Here is a 13,174-nt window from a genome sequence, read left to right as displayed (position 1 = left end):
ATCAACAGCAGAATCATGTTTCAGATTATGAATATCAACTAAGACTAGACTTAATATAGAACTTAATGTTTAAATCATGAGCTATACTAATAATACTTAAGCTTAAGGTTACACTTAAAATATCAGCTTATACCAACCCACACTAATACTTAATCAAAATTATGGCACTACACCGGTCCTTCCTCCGGAAATTTTTTTTTAACATCGGAAGTCAATATTCAAATAATTCATCTACATTTCCTTGGGACGTGTGTGCGGACGGGACAGACTTACCAACTTTGAATGTGAACACGACACCAATAAGTGGCACCTGTTGGTCCACAAGTAAAAGCACGTACCCCAGGGGGGTCGATTCTCTGTCACGATAAACAATCGAAATTCAGTGAAGAGATGTACTCCAGCCAACCTCCTGCCTGGGTGACAACTTGGTCGTCTCACCTGGACAGACCCTACTCTTGCTGGGAGGATCATCCCAGGGGCACTTCCCATTCATACAGCATATGAACTAATCGCATTCACACTCTCATCCATTCAATCTTATGCCTCCAGCTCTCCACCTAGTAACTGACGAGTGCCTGTCAGGTCCAGAAGTCACTGTTTCACCCGAGACCATGTTGACTGTAAGTTGAGAGGTAGGTGCACACTATCCCTCGAATTAAAGCAATCCAATATTTCCACTGAACTGGGCTGTGCCCATAACCCAAACTTCTATGAACTCACAGTCAATAGTCAGACAGTCCGACCCACACACATTTCCCTATCCATCTCTTAACTTAATACTGCCATAACCAACTTGATACTCAACACTTCTCAATACGTCTCTGGGGAGGGCATCTCTCACGGGGCGGCAACTATTCATCCACTGGATCAGGCTCAAAGGCCCCCCTCCAGGGGTCCCAAGGGCCTCTCTTCTCCTCCGCAAAAGGGCCTCACCCGTCCCGCAGCTCCCTGCATCCTCTTCCCCATGAACACATCCCCTACCACATACACACCATCCTTTACCACGTACACACCCCCGTCCATCAACACTTCCACTACACGATGGCGTGATGTCTGTGGATTGTTTTGTTTTGAGGGGGAAGAACCCAACGGATCGGCTATCATGGTCCACTGAGTTACACTCATTCTTCTTGACATATGACCCCTAAGTTCCACCAACAACTCATCTTCCACCTTACTCCTCCTTCCACTAGACCAAGCCACAAAATACACAAGTTCTGCTTTGATCTCGGTATTCATTCTATTCTCGGTGAAGCATAATTTTGCTGGTCCCCCAGGAGCTTTAAAAATCATTAATTCTAGAACTATCGTGAGATCAAGTAAGCCTCCAGTGAATTGTTATTGAGGGATTCTATCCCACACCAATATCTTATCCCACAACAATATCTTATCCCACCGCTTTAGCCACCAGTGTATTAATGATGATTTTTGAGATACACCACCAGTATGATGCTAAGAATTAGTCACCAGTAAATGACACCAGTGTCATGATTTAGAAATTATGGAAAATGGGGTAGTGTGATCTTTTGGAGATTGCGTGAGCAGTTAGATATTAGCACAACTTGCGGGCCACTCAACCTCGTCTGAACCACTCCTTGGAGAATAGCAAAAGTTCAAAACTCGATATGACTTAACCTAAAATTTAATAAGCATTGAGAACTGAGGTACAAATTAGTCTTCAAACTGTGAATTATACCAAACAAAATATAATGAGGATCAATATATCAACAGCCATATGAATCTTCTCAAACTAAATATTCAAAGAATACTGTTACACTTTCCAGAAAAATGAAGCTTCACGAACTAAGTTAATACTCAATAATCAGGATTTCCAGTATAACTCCAGAAATGTGTATCTTTACACACCAGATTAATATTCCAAGAATACTGATACGCATGAACATAGTCCCGTGGTCTCTGACAGACTCGTCGGGAAGGAACCTAAAGATTATTACAAAAGAATAATCTCTAAGACTAAATGCACAACAACTGAAGAATCTTAAATAAACTAGACACAATAATTAATAGGATTAGTAATCACATGAACCGTAATCAAATGGACAAATGGACCAGCCGATATCACTCTGATTCCATTAACTAAAAAGGGGTGTGTGATTTAGTGTGTTAGAGGTTAGGCCGCGGCTAGAACGCTCGAATCCTTGGAATGCGAGCCACGGCCCTCCATAACTCTCGTCTACAACGATGAAGAGGAGCGACAGTCTTACTATTCAGCACAAAATGGATCAGGGGAAAATATTACTAATTTAACTCACGAACGTATATGATAATTTAATACACGAGGGAGAAAAAGGGGAGGGGGGGGGTGGAGAGCTCGGGCACTAACCTGCAACAATGAAAATGAACGACGGTCTTATTGTTCTGGCTCGGCTCCCCCTTCTTTTATACTAAACCAGACAGTGTTCGGGAAATAACTAAAACTTTAACTGATTACTTTGTAATATTTTGTTTCTACTTGAAACCCAAAGAATACGAGAGACACGTTTGCACTCAACATACGTAGAAAAAATGACTTAACCCAGCCATAGGGGGTGCAAGCCAGCAAAACTCTATGCCGGTCCCAAGCCCTGATAAATGGGGAGGGTTGGCGTCAAAAAAGGCTGTCGGCCAGTAAAATATAAGCCAAAACCATGATGAGCCACAACCGAGGAATAATGGATCATGTGAGGGCGTACCCCTTTATAAGCGATGCACAGAGGCATCGCCCGACCTCTGTGAATGTGCAAGGGCTACTCCGCCATCAGCGAGCGCGGCTAAAGAAGCGAGCTCCTGTTGCCCTGAGGGTGGCAACACTGAATGTTGGGACCTTGAAAGGTCGAGGAAAAGAGGTGGTGGAGCTGATGAAGAAGAGGAGGGTGAGCATACTGTGTGTGCAGGAAACCAGATGGAAGGGTAACAAGGCGAAGGAATTAGGAGATGGATACAAACTTTATTATAGTAGCTCAACTGCAGAGGGAAGGAATGGAGTTGAAATAGTGGTGTCGCAGGAAATGAAAGTATATGTGACTGAAGTGACGAGAGAAGGAAATCGGTTGATAACAGTAAGGTTAATATATGGGGCATGTATAATAAATGTGGTTAATGCATATGCACCACAGACAGGATCAACAGATGAAGAAAAGGAACAGTTCTGGAGAAAACTAGAAAGTGAGATGGAGAGAATTGCTGTGGAGGAGAGAGTGGTGCTGGGCGCGGATCTGAATGGACATGTTGGAGCAGATAATGAAGGAATTAAGAGGATACATGGAGGCCATGGGCTTGGAAATGTAAATGCAGAGGGTGAACGGATACTGGATCTGGCCATTTCCTTTGACCTGGCAATTGCTAATACTTTCTTCTGCAAGAGGGAAGAGCATATCATCACGTATAAGAGTGGAGGCAATTCTACCCAGATAGACTACCTTATGTACAGAAGGTCAAATTTGGTGGAGATAAAAGACTGTAAAGTTATATCAGGTGGTCATGTAGCACCACAACACCGGCTGTTAGTGATGGATGTGTGGCTAAAAAGACCAAGAAAAAGAAGGAGGAGGTATGAGAAGAGGATTCGGTGGACGGCACTGAAGGAGGAAGCGAAGAGACTAGAGTTCAAGACTAAGGTACTAGATAGGGTGAACGTAAATATAGAGGGAGTTCAAGACTGGTGGAAGGAGAATGCAGAGACCGTGAGAGGAGTGGCCAGAGAAGTACTTGGAGAAACATCGGGAAAGCGACGTACAATTATAGAAGAATGGTGGTGGAGAGAAGACGTTAAGAATGCACTAAAAAGGAAAAAAGGAAACAAAGAAGCAGTGGGAGCAAAGTAGATCGTGGGAGGACAAGATGGTGTATAGAAGTGCAAAGAAGTTAGCACGGAAAGCAGTGGCAGTGGCTAAGGCTGAGGCTTGTCGTGATACGTATGATGAGCTGGAAACACCTGAAGGAGAGAAGAGAATATACGGGATAGCAAGGATTAGGAACAAGGCTACAAAGGATGTAAATTACGTGAAGCAGATGAAGGATGTAAATGGTGTGGTGCTAATCGATGAGATGAAGGTACAAGAGAGATGGAAGGAGTACTTCGAGGGCCTACTAAATGAGGAGAACCCACCGGATCATCAGATGATGGAATACCATACCTAGGTCTTACGAGATGTGTTGAGAGAGCAGAAAGTGGTGAGAGCACTTAAAAGAAGGAAAAACAACAAGGCAACTGGACCAGATGAGATCCCGGTGGAGGCGTGGAGGGCCCTGCGAGAAGCGGGAGTGGATTTGATGTGGAATTTAACGTGCAAGATAGAGGGGCAGGAAGATAGATGAGTGGAGGGAGAGTGTGTTGGTACCCATCTTCAAGGAGAAAGGAAATGTACAAGAGTGTGGGAATTATCGTGGAATTAAACTGCAATCACCCACAATGAAGGTTTGGGAAAGGATACTGGATGAGAGACTGAGGCTGGAGGTGGAGGTGGCCAGAAGTCAGTTTGGTTTTATGCCGGGAAGAGGAACAACGATCTCAATATTCATACTGAGACAAATGGCAGAAAAGTATAGAGAAAAAGAGAAGAACTACATGTGGTACTTATAGATCTAGAGAAGGTCTATGATAGAATACCGCGGCAAGAGTTGTGGAGATGTTTGAGAGAGAAAAAAGTACCGGAAAAATATGTAAGACTGGTAAGGGAAATGCACAGGGATGTTAAGACGCGAGTGAGGAGTGGAGCAGGCATGACGTACAGTTTTGGAGTAGAGGTGGGGCTGCATCAGGGCTCTGCACTGAGCCCCTTCCTTTTCAACATCGTATTCGAAGTGTTGACAGAGGATGTAAGAATGGGGACACCGAGGGACATGATGTATGCCGATGATGTGGTTTTGGTGAGTCAAAAGAAGGGATAGAGCGCAGACTGGATGAGTGGAGATTAGCACTGGAGAGTAGAGGAATGAAAATAAGTAGAACCAAGACAGAATATATGATGTGTACAGAGCAGATGCACGATAGACGTGAAAATATTAGGCTGGATAGTGTGGAACTGAAGAGGGTGGATGCATTTAAATACCTGGGATCCACCCTATCAGCAGACGGTAGTGAAGATAAGGAAATAATCGGAAGAATCTAAGCAGGATGGAGATGTTGGAGAGACGTATCAGGAGTACTGTGCGACAGAAGAATGCCAGTGAAATTAAAGGGGAAGGTGTACAATACTATGGTAAGATCAGCAATGACGTACGGGGCGGAGGCACTACCTGTGAAGAAAGTAAACGAGAGCAGGATGGAAGTAGCGGAAATGAGGATGTTGCGATGGATGTGTGGCGTGACAAGGGAGGACAGAATCAGCAGTGCAAGGATCAGAGGAACAGTGAAAGTGGTGGAGGTTTCGAAGAAGACACAAGAGGCAAGTCGTAGAGGGTCCAGGCATGTCATGAGGAGCGATGGACAAAGTGACGAGAGGAGAGCACTGAATATGGAAGTACAGGGAAGGAGGAGGAGAGGAAGACCAAAGATAAGGTGGAAAGATTGCATAGTAGCGGATATGAGAGAGAAGGGTCTGGATAACAACATGGCAGGCGATAGAGGCAGGTGGAAGAGGCTCACCAAGAACAGCGACCCCATATAAAGATGGGTAAATAAAGCTGACGAAGAAGAAGAATATGTAGAAAAAATGACTTACGATGTTCAAATTTTTGTAATAAGCGTACAGGAACTTTAATCATAATGAAGCCAAATTAATTTGGGATTCAAATAGTTTTATCGCCCATGTCGGTTACACATGCCTACGTGACTGCAACCCCGACTCAATAACATGAACCTCGTGCTTCACAAATGACAATCTTCAACATGCCCACCTCAGCCAACTCTCAATCACCACTGCGTAGTTCAAAAGGAGAAATCTTTTAACTTCGGCAGGTAAATCTCTAGATCAGAATAAAAAGGAAGACACTCGCGATTTTTAATCTCCGCTAAAATTTCCGCGGTTATACGTCTTTGTTGGAAACGGCTGGTTTATTATGTATAAACATTAGTCATATTCACATCAAAAGTCGACTTAGCACTATCAATAGCAGAATCATGTTTCAGATTATGAATATCAACTAAGACTAGACTTAAATATAGAACTTAACGTTTAAATCATGAGCTATACTTACAATACTTAAGCTTAGGGTTATACTTACAATATAAGCTTATACCAACCCAGACTAATACTTGATATTATGGCCCTACATAGCAAGAAGAAGGGATAACGGATGGAGCAAGAGGTTGACTGGCCGGACACCAAGAGAGTGTAAGCGTAGCAGAAAAAGGCTAGGCAGTGGGTGGCGAGATGAAATAGAGAGATCTACAAGGAAAACGTGGCGGGAGGCCTTTGTTCAGCAGTGGACTTGTAATGGCTGCTGCTGCTGATGATGATGTACAGTTGGCCAAGAAGAATGCGCAACCAAATATGCTGGCGTGTGGCGATATCTGGCAGCTGCTCCGTAGTAAACACTCGTATTTTTTCAATGGATCACTCAGAATCTACAACCTTTATAAGGATGCACGTGATTGGCTGAAGCGTTCAGTATCGGAACAAATGTTTTGTGCCTTATTTATTACTGAATATTAACTACGTGGCAAGAAGTAATGTATTCAGATGATGTCTATGTACTAAATAAGCAAGCTGTAATTACAGTTATAGTAAGAATAACACATAGTAATGAGTGCCGATTAACTTATGGTATTGTGTTAACATTGAGAAAGGTGTTTCAGGGGTTAGTTTCGAATGATTTTGACCTTTGAAGCAGCGGAACCTGGCCGAGGCACATTGTCTAATTGGTGTCGGTATCTATCGAGATGCACAGTTTCCTTACGAAATGGGCTAATATGAGACCCTAGGGAATTACGCACACTCTGAAAATTAGTGTCATATGTAAGTGATATAAGACTGGCCATTCCAGTTCAACATCACTAGCAATGCATATTTTGTAAATTGTTTATGCAAGTCTTGTAATATTCCCTAAGTACGATGTCATTTATAATTACTTCATTTTGGTTACAGAAAGTTAAATTTGAATAAGAGAGAATAATTGCCTGCTCAGCTAAAGGACCTACCTTAACTATTCCCTCTAGTATCATGATTCATAACCGAATACTTGATGCAGTTTAACTACTTCATTGCAAAGTGATACTGACAGCAGCGAGTGTCCACGCTATGAATCTGGTAGCACGCTACTTGTAGTGCTCTACCCGTGAGTAGGGGTCCCAACCTCGGGTAAATTACCCCCAGCGCAGTCATTGCAGTCATTCTGCATTTAAACACATTTATCGTTATATTTACGTTAGCTTCATTGCCTACATAAACGGATGTATTGTTTGTGTATATTACGGCCAAGGCTCTAAAAGTATTTGGAATATAAAAAACAGCTTAGGTAGGCTACAATGCTCTAGTAGGTCAACTCATAAAAAAAAAAAAAAAAAAAAAAAAAAAACAGGGATCAAACTCGCTACCCTAAACCCGCAGCCATTCACCCTTCCTCCATTTCCCCATGTCAGTGCACCTCGCCGCATCACCATCAATTCGACAACAGATATAACCTGACCACTTTGCATATTGTGATGTTCGTGTAGAAACTATAATCACCTATTAAATGTTTGAATTTCGATATGATTCAGTGTTGTTTGCTTTAATTTCATAGGATGTCTGCTATGAGGAGATTGCTCCAGTCGAATTGGAGGGGACTAAAAGCCATGCTCGGCATACCTCTTCACACCACAAGTTGTTCCCATGAATCCTTCCTCCCATATCTCACTATGCCTCACTATGCCTAACATTGCACCCATATGTATTGCTGCCGGGCATCAATGTTGTTTTATTTTATTTTATTTTTGTCAGCCATCACTTATTTCTACGTAGTTCACGATACAGTAACTATTTTATGAAAAGGAGGGTGGGAATATCTAGGTAAGAAAACTGTGAAAGACGAAATAGAGACGACGGAAATTTTCGGCATGTAACCTTACATTATACCGACACACATTGCTGCGTACTGTTAATTATACTAGGCTAGCTAAACTGATATCGTCAGATAGGAGTTTGTGCTTAGTAATACTGTGACCGAGATTATCTGAGAGCTATATCAGACACTAAGACGTTCACCAAGATGTATAAATGTTGCTAATGAGTAATATACCTACATGTTCATTAGGAATAGTGAAAGTTAATACTGTATTTTCCTTTGATCAGTGATACTCTAAGATATTATTAATCACAGGGAAGTGTGTATCGGGGCTCCAACACGTTCTCGTAATTCACTGTGTAGCCATGCGCTCAAAAATCAAACCACTGCTTTACATTTATTTTTTTTATATACACATTCTCTTCATACCTTTAATGCACAAGTTTTATATTTCCACCCTCTACATATTATCCCACTGTAAATAAATACTTTTAAGTTTTACATACTAACATTAGTAGAGAAACAGAAATGTCAACATGCATGAGAGTTATTAAATGTGCTCCATAAAAGGCATGACAAGGAAGTGTTGCAAGAAGCAATATTATTGGACAGTTCAGTACTTTGTCCAACCACCAGTCTTCACGATTACACTGTGGAGGCGCTCTGGGACGGAAGCCACGTGGTTGTGAATGAGAGTCTGTTTCCCTCTCAAGACTAGCCACTCTGATGTCATGTGTTGCATGAGTTGCTCTGGCGTTCTTTCCTGTGCTGGCTCCCACGTATTCACAATGTTAGCGCGCACGTTTTCTATAGGGTTCAGGCCAGGGCTGTTGCTAGGCCAGAGTAGATCAAGGTGGCGCTGTTCGTCAAACCACCGTTTCACTACCCTAGCTGTGTGAACAGGGCTGTTATCCTGTATGAAGATAATGGTCTCTGGATATGGGAGGGTTTAGGAGCGGACAGGGGGCATCATCACTTCCTCAAGGATCTCCGAATACTTACCTGGAGTGAACCTATCCTCTGTCTGTGTGACATGTCCAACCCCCTGCAGGAAAATCCATCCCTACACGTTGCAAGTCACATGACCGCTGCGAGCTACCTGGTAGATGTTCTCATCATACCTAGAAGACATGTTATATAATGTATAAAGACATGTTTTGGTTTTTATTTCGTATGTTCACACTTCTAATGTACAGTATATATACTTATATATATATATATATATATATATATATATATATATATATATATATATATATATATATATATATATATATATATACATACATATATACATACATATATATATATATATATATATATATATATATATATATATATCCATCATCCAATCCTACGTTGCCCCATGAGGAGCGTAGGAGCCCGGGGCTAGTCAGTTGGTCCTGACATTTAAGATGAGAGTGACCAGCCTCACTCATCCCTGAGTGGCATTACGTGAGCAATAAACCCCAACAATCCCTTGGATATAAACCTTCACCGGCTCAATCCGATCGGAGCACAATAATTAGCCACTAAACCACCAGGCGCCAAAATTTGGTTATATGGTTACCACCCAGCATAGTAAATGGTTTCCTGGTGTACAGGAAACCATTTGGCTTGTCACTCAGTGTAGAGTCACCCACGGGCAGAAGGAAGAGGAAAGAATGAAGGAATGAAAGACAGAAGAGGGAGTGAAAAGTCACCCGCAGGCAGAAAGACGAGGAAAGAAAGGTAGGTAGGTAGGTAGGTAGAGAGAGAGAGAGAGAGAGAGAGAGAGAGAGAGAGAGAGAGAGAGAGAGAGACCTGATATCTACTTTGATCACAGGCAATAAAAGCTCTAGCACTCATTCGAGATGATCGTGTTCATACTTTGAACAGATACTGCTAAGAAATCATAGTTCTGATTAGTTTAATTAGAAGGAAACACTGATTAACAAAAACATAAGATATTATCGAACTAAGACAAATAAACGTAGTTTCATTCATACTGATACTCTATAACCGCTATATCAACAACAACAACAACAACAACAAATCTAGATACATAAATATGCCATCAGCAATTTTGCATGCCATGACAGAACTGTATATTCATAAGAGGAGATTCAGTCTTCTTGCTTTTCTTTTTGAGAACCGATCCAAAATAATGTCTGCATGGCGCTGCCTCAGCACGATTCTCTCTCTCTCTGGATATATATATATATATATATATATATATATATATATATATATTTAAAAAGTGTTTTATTAATTTATTTGTTTATTTTTAAAGATTTATTATTATTTTTAGCCCCAAACGATTTCAAGACCCTCAAGGGGGGGAGGCGGCCGCCTCCTTCCCCCCCCCTTCGCTACGCCCCTGATGTCAGGTGACCGATGTTGCCACGACACTGGGCCACCTCGCCCGATCTATTACCCAGGAAACACAGCATTTAGGTAATCCCTTGTTATTCTAGCATAATGGAACTGAACACCTATGGAGACACATTAAAAGCGAAGTGTGTCCCACAGAGGTTCCAAACCATGAGGAATTATGATGTGCGGGGGACAGTGTGGCACGTATCAGCAACAATCCTGGGGCTTTTGAATGTGTGCTACAGTCACTATTGCAACGGGCTGCAGGATACATTGAGCAAGGAGTCGTGAGATGTGAGTACCTGCCATAAAGCATGATGTACAATCCTGTTAATAAATCCCACTGTAAGTTATGGACGACTCAGTCACAATCCCCAGACTCCAACACATCCGTAACAGATCTATGAAGTGCTGTAACTCCCAAAGTATTGAGATTTCACAATATGCTCATTTAGTAATTTGCAGTCAGTATCGTCTCTGGAATACACCCCCTGATTATTGCTACATATTTACTGAACATCCTGTATACCTATCTATCCATTTATCTATCTATCTATCTATCAATCTATATATATAAATTTATATATTTATATATGTATGTATGTATATATGTATATATACTGTATATACATTTATATATATATATATATATATATATATATATATATATATATAATATATATATATATATATATATATATATAGTAGTCCCTTCAATATCCAATGTAACAGAGCCAACGGCATGTCCGGATAGTGATCCCGTCCGGATATTGGGCCCCAGCCTTCTGGACTTGTACTTATGGACCCTAACTCAGAAAAACACCTATACAACTCCTTCTGGACATGCATAGCACCTATTTAAGACCCAAATCACACCAATAAGGGACATAAAAGACTGAAATAAATGCAAAAGAAACATAAAATGAGGTTTTTGAGGTAGGTTTGTACAATATTCAACATTCTGGGTACATACAACAAGTCCCTGGCTCCTGGACTGGTTGTTATGGACACTAACCTAGCCTAACTCAGAAAAACACCTCCCTACTGCACATGCATAGCACCTAAGACCCTATTCACACCAATAAGGGACATAAAAGAGTGAAATGAGGTGTTAGAGGTAAGTATGGAAAAAACAGTACAGTACAATATGAAACATTCTGGGTACTTACAGCAAGTCCCTGGCCATCTCGATGAATAACCTGCCTCCTCTCAGACTCTTACAGTAAGGAGTTCCTGAAGCACTTGCAGTACATTGTTCATGAAGTCTTGCACAGAACTTAGTCATTTGCACTCAGAATTCCGTTCTCTTAACACTGAGCACTCTTGTCTTACTTACACTCCATTGTACCTTAATGAAATAAGTGTTGCACTCTGCACTTTAAGTCATTCCACTCCTAAAACCATTTTCTAAACAAAACAAATTCAAGTTAATTTACATTACATTTACAGTCCATTAAATTTTTGTCTTTTCACACACAACTCTAAATCCTTAACACTATGCACTGTTTTTTACACTGCACAACACTGTATATTCCCGTGTGGTCTAGTGGAGAAGTTCTTGGTGTCTAATCACTGTCAGAGTCTGAGAGTAGCACATGCAGGTGACCTAGGGGTGCGTCGCTGGGTCGTGGTGATGGCGTACCCACTGCAGACGACTCTGAAGAGAGGCACAAACTCACGTCGAGTGGTGACTCCACCGTGCCTGATGTGCTGGGCTGTGGCTCAGAGCATGAGGGCCTGTCTTGGGCTGGGCACAGCGGGGGTCACGGGCTTGAAAAAGCTGTCAATCGTTGATTGACGCAAAGAACAACGATTTTGACGATTAATGATGCGCTGCCTGAAAGCACGCACTTCCTCCACAAATCCCAAGGGTCCCATCTCCCTGTCGCAGTCCGGGTGCTCTAGGTAGTCTAGAACGAACTCTAGGTGTTCCTGGAGTGCACTCAGCTTGGGGATGGCTGGAGTAGTGTCACGCTGAGAGGAGTCCGCATCATCGTCGCTGTCCTTGTCAGAATCTTCAAGCTGGGTACTGACACCTGCAACTGAAGATGCGATCTCGATATCAGACGTGGTCTGATACCCAGGATCGCTCTCGTCGTCATCCAACCACTCACGCACTTTGTCCACATCATCGTTGCCATGCGCACGTAGACGTGCATGGAAGTCATCCACGTCAAAACCTAGGAAATCGTGCTCCACATCTGTTCCGAGAAGCAGACGAGACCAACCATTTTCTAGTCTTGACAGGGATTTCCTTCCATGCACTGGCCCAGTTGTAGATGGCAGACATGATGTTGTAACGGCGAATGTTTTCCAAAGTCTGCTGGTCTCGCGTGTACCCTCCCTCCCTGCGCTCGTCCTCCTCCTCGAAGACAACCATCACCTTGTCCAGGAACTTCCGCCGGTACAGCCTCTTTGTTGCCACAATCACTTCTTGGTTCATTGTTTTTTTTTTTTTTATGTGTCCGACTCTGGGCATAGGCTTCACAGCCTGCTATCAAGGCCCAGCAGTCCTGGTTGGATGAAAGCAGTAGTATTAGGTGGCAGAAACATGCACCTAATGCACCCATTCTCAGCCACCAACTCCTCGTCACACAGGTGGGCAGGTGCATTGTCGAGGAGAAGGAGGGCCTTTACCTGGTCACATGGGATTCCCAGTTTCTCCGTCTGGTAATGGATGACCTCCTTGATGAAATGGCAGTGGAACCAGTCTTTGAAGATCTGGGCTGTGAACCATGCCTTCAAGGAATGGTACCAGACAACAGGAAGGACATCCATCACCCCACGAAGACACCGAGGCTGCTTTGTACGGCCAACAATAACAGGCTTGAACCGGTGCATGCCGTTAGCATTGGCACAACACAAGGCAGATATCCGTTGCTTGCAAAGCTTG

At 42.5% G+C, this 13,174-nt stretch overlaps 1 protein-coding gene across 1 annotated transcript; it reads left to right on the top strand.

Moving 5' to 3' along the window:
* The first annotated feature begins 2,651 nt into the window (after positions 1–2,651).
* On the top strand, positions 2,652–3,824 carry LOC145414438 (uncharacterized). Its single transcript, XM_080283991.1, has 2 exons — positions 2,652–2,873; positions 3,117–3,824. The coding sequence occupies exons 1-2, from the start codon at positions 2,652–2,654 to the stop codon at positions 3,822–3,824; spliced, it is 930 nt and encodes a 309-aa protein (XP_080140117.1).
* Positions 3,825–13,174: the final 9,350 nt, after the last annotated feature.

The sequence above is a fragment of the Coenobita brevimanus genome, chromosome 99 (genome assembly GCF_032717465.1).
Source record: "Coenobita brevimanus isolate Jiangsu-jjx chromosome 99, ASM3271746v2, whole genome shotgun sequence".
Classification (NCBI taxonomy): domain Eukaryota; kingdom Metazoa; phylum Arthropoda; class Malacostraca; order Decapoda; family Coenobitidae; genus Coenobita; species Coenobita brevimanus.
The sequence above is the reverse complement of the archived record's forward strand: the minus strand, read 5'-3'. Positions and strand labels throughout refer to the sequence as shown.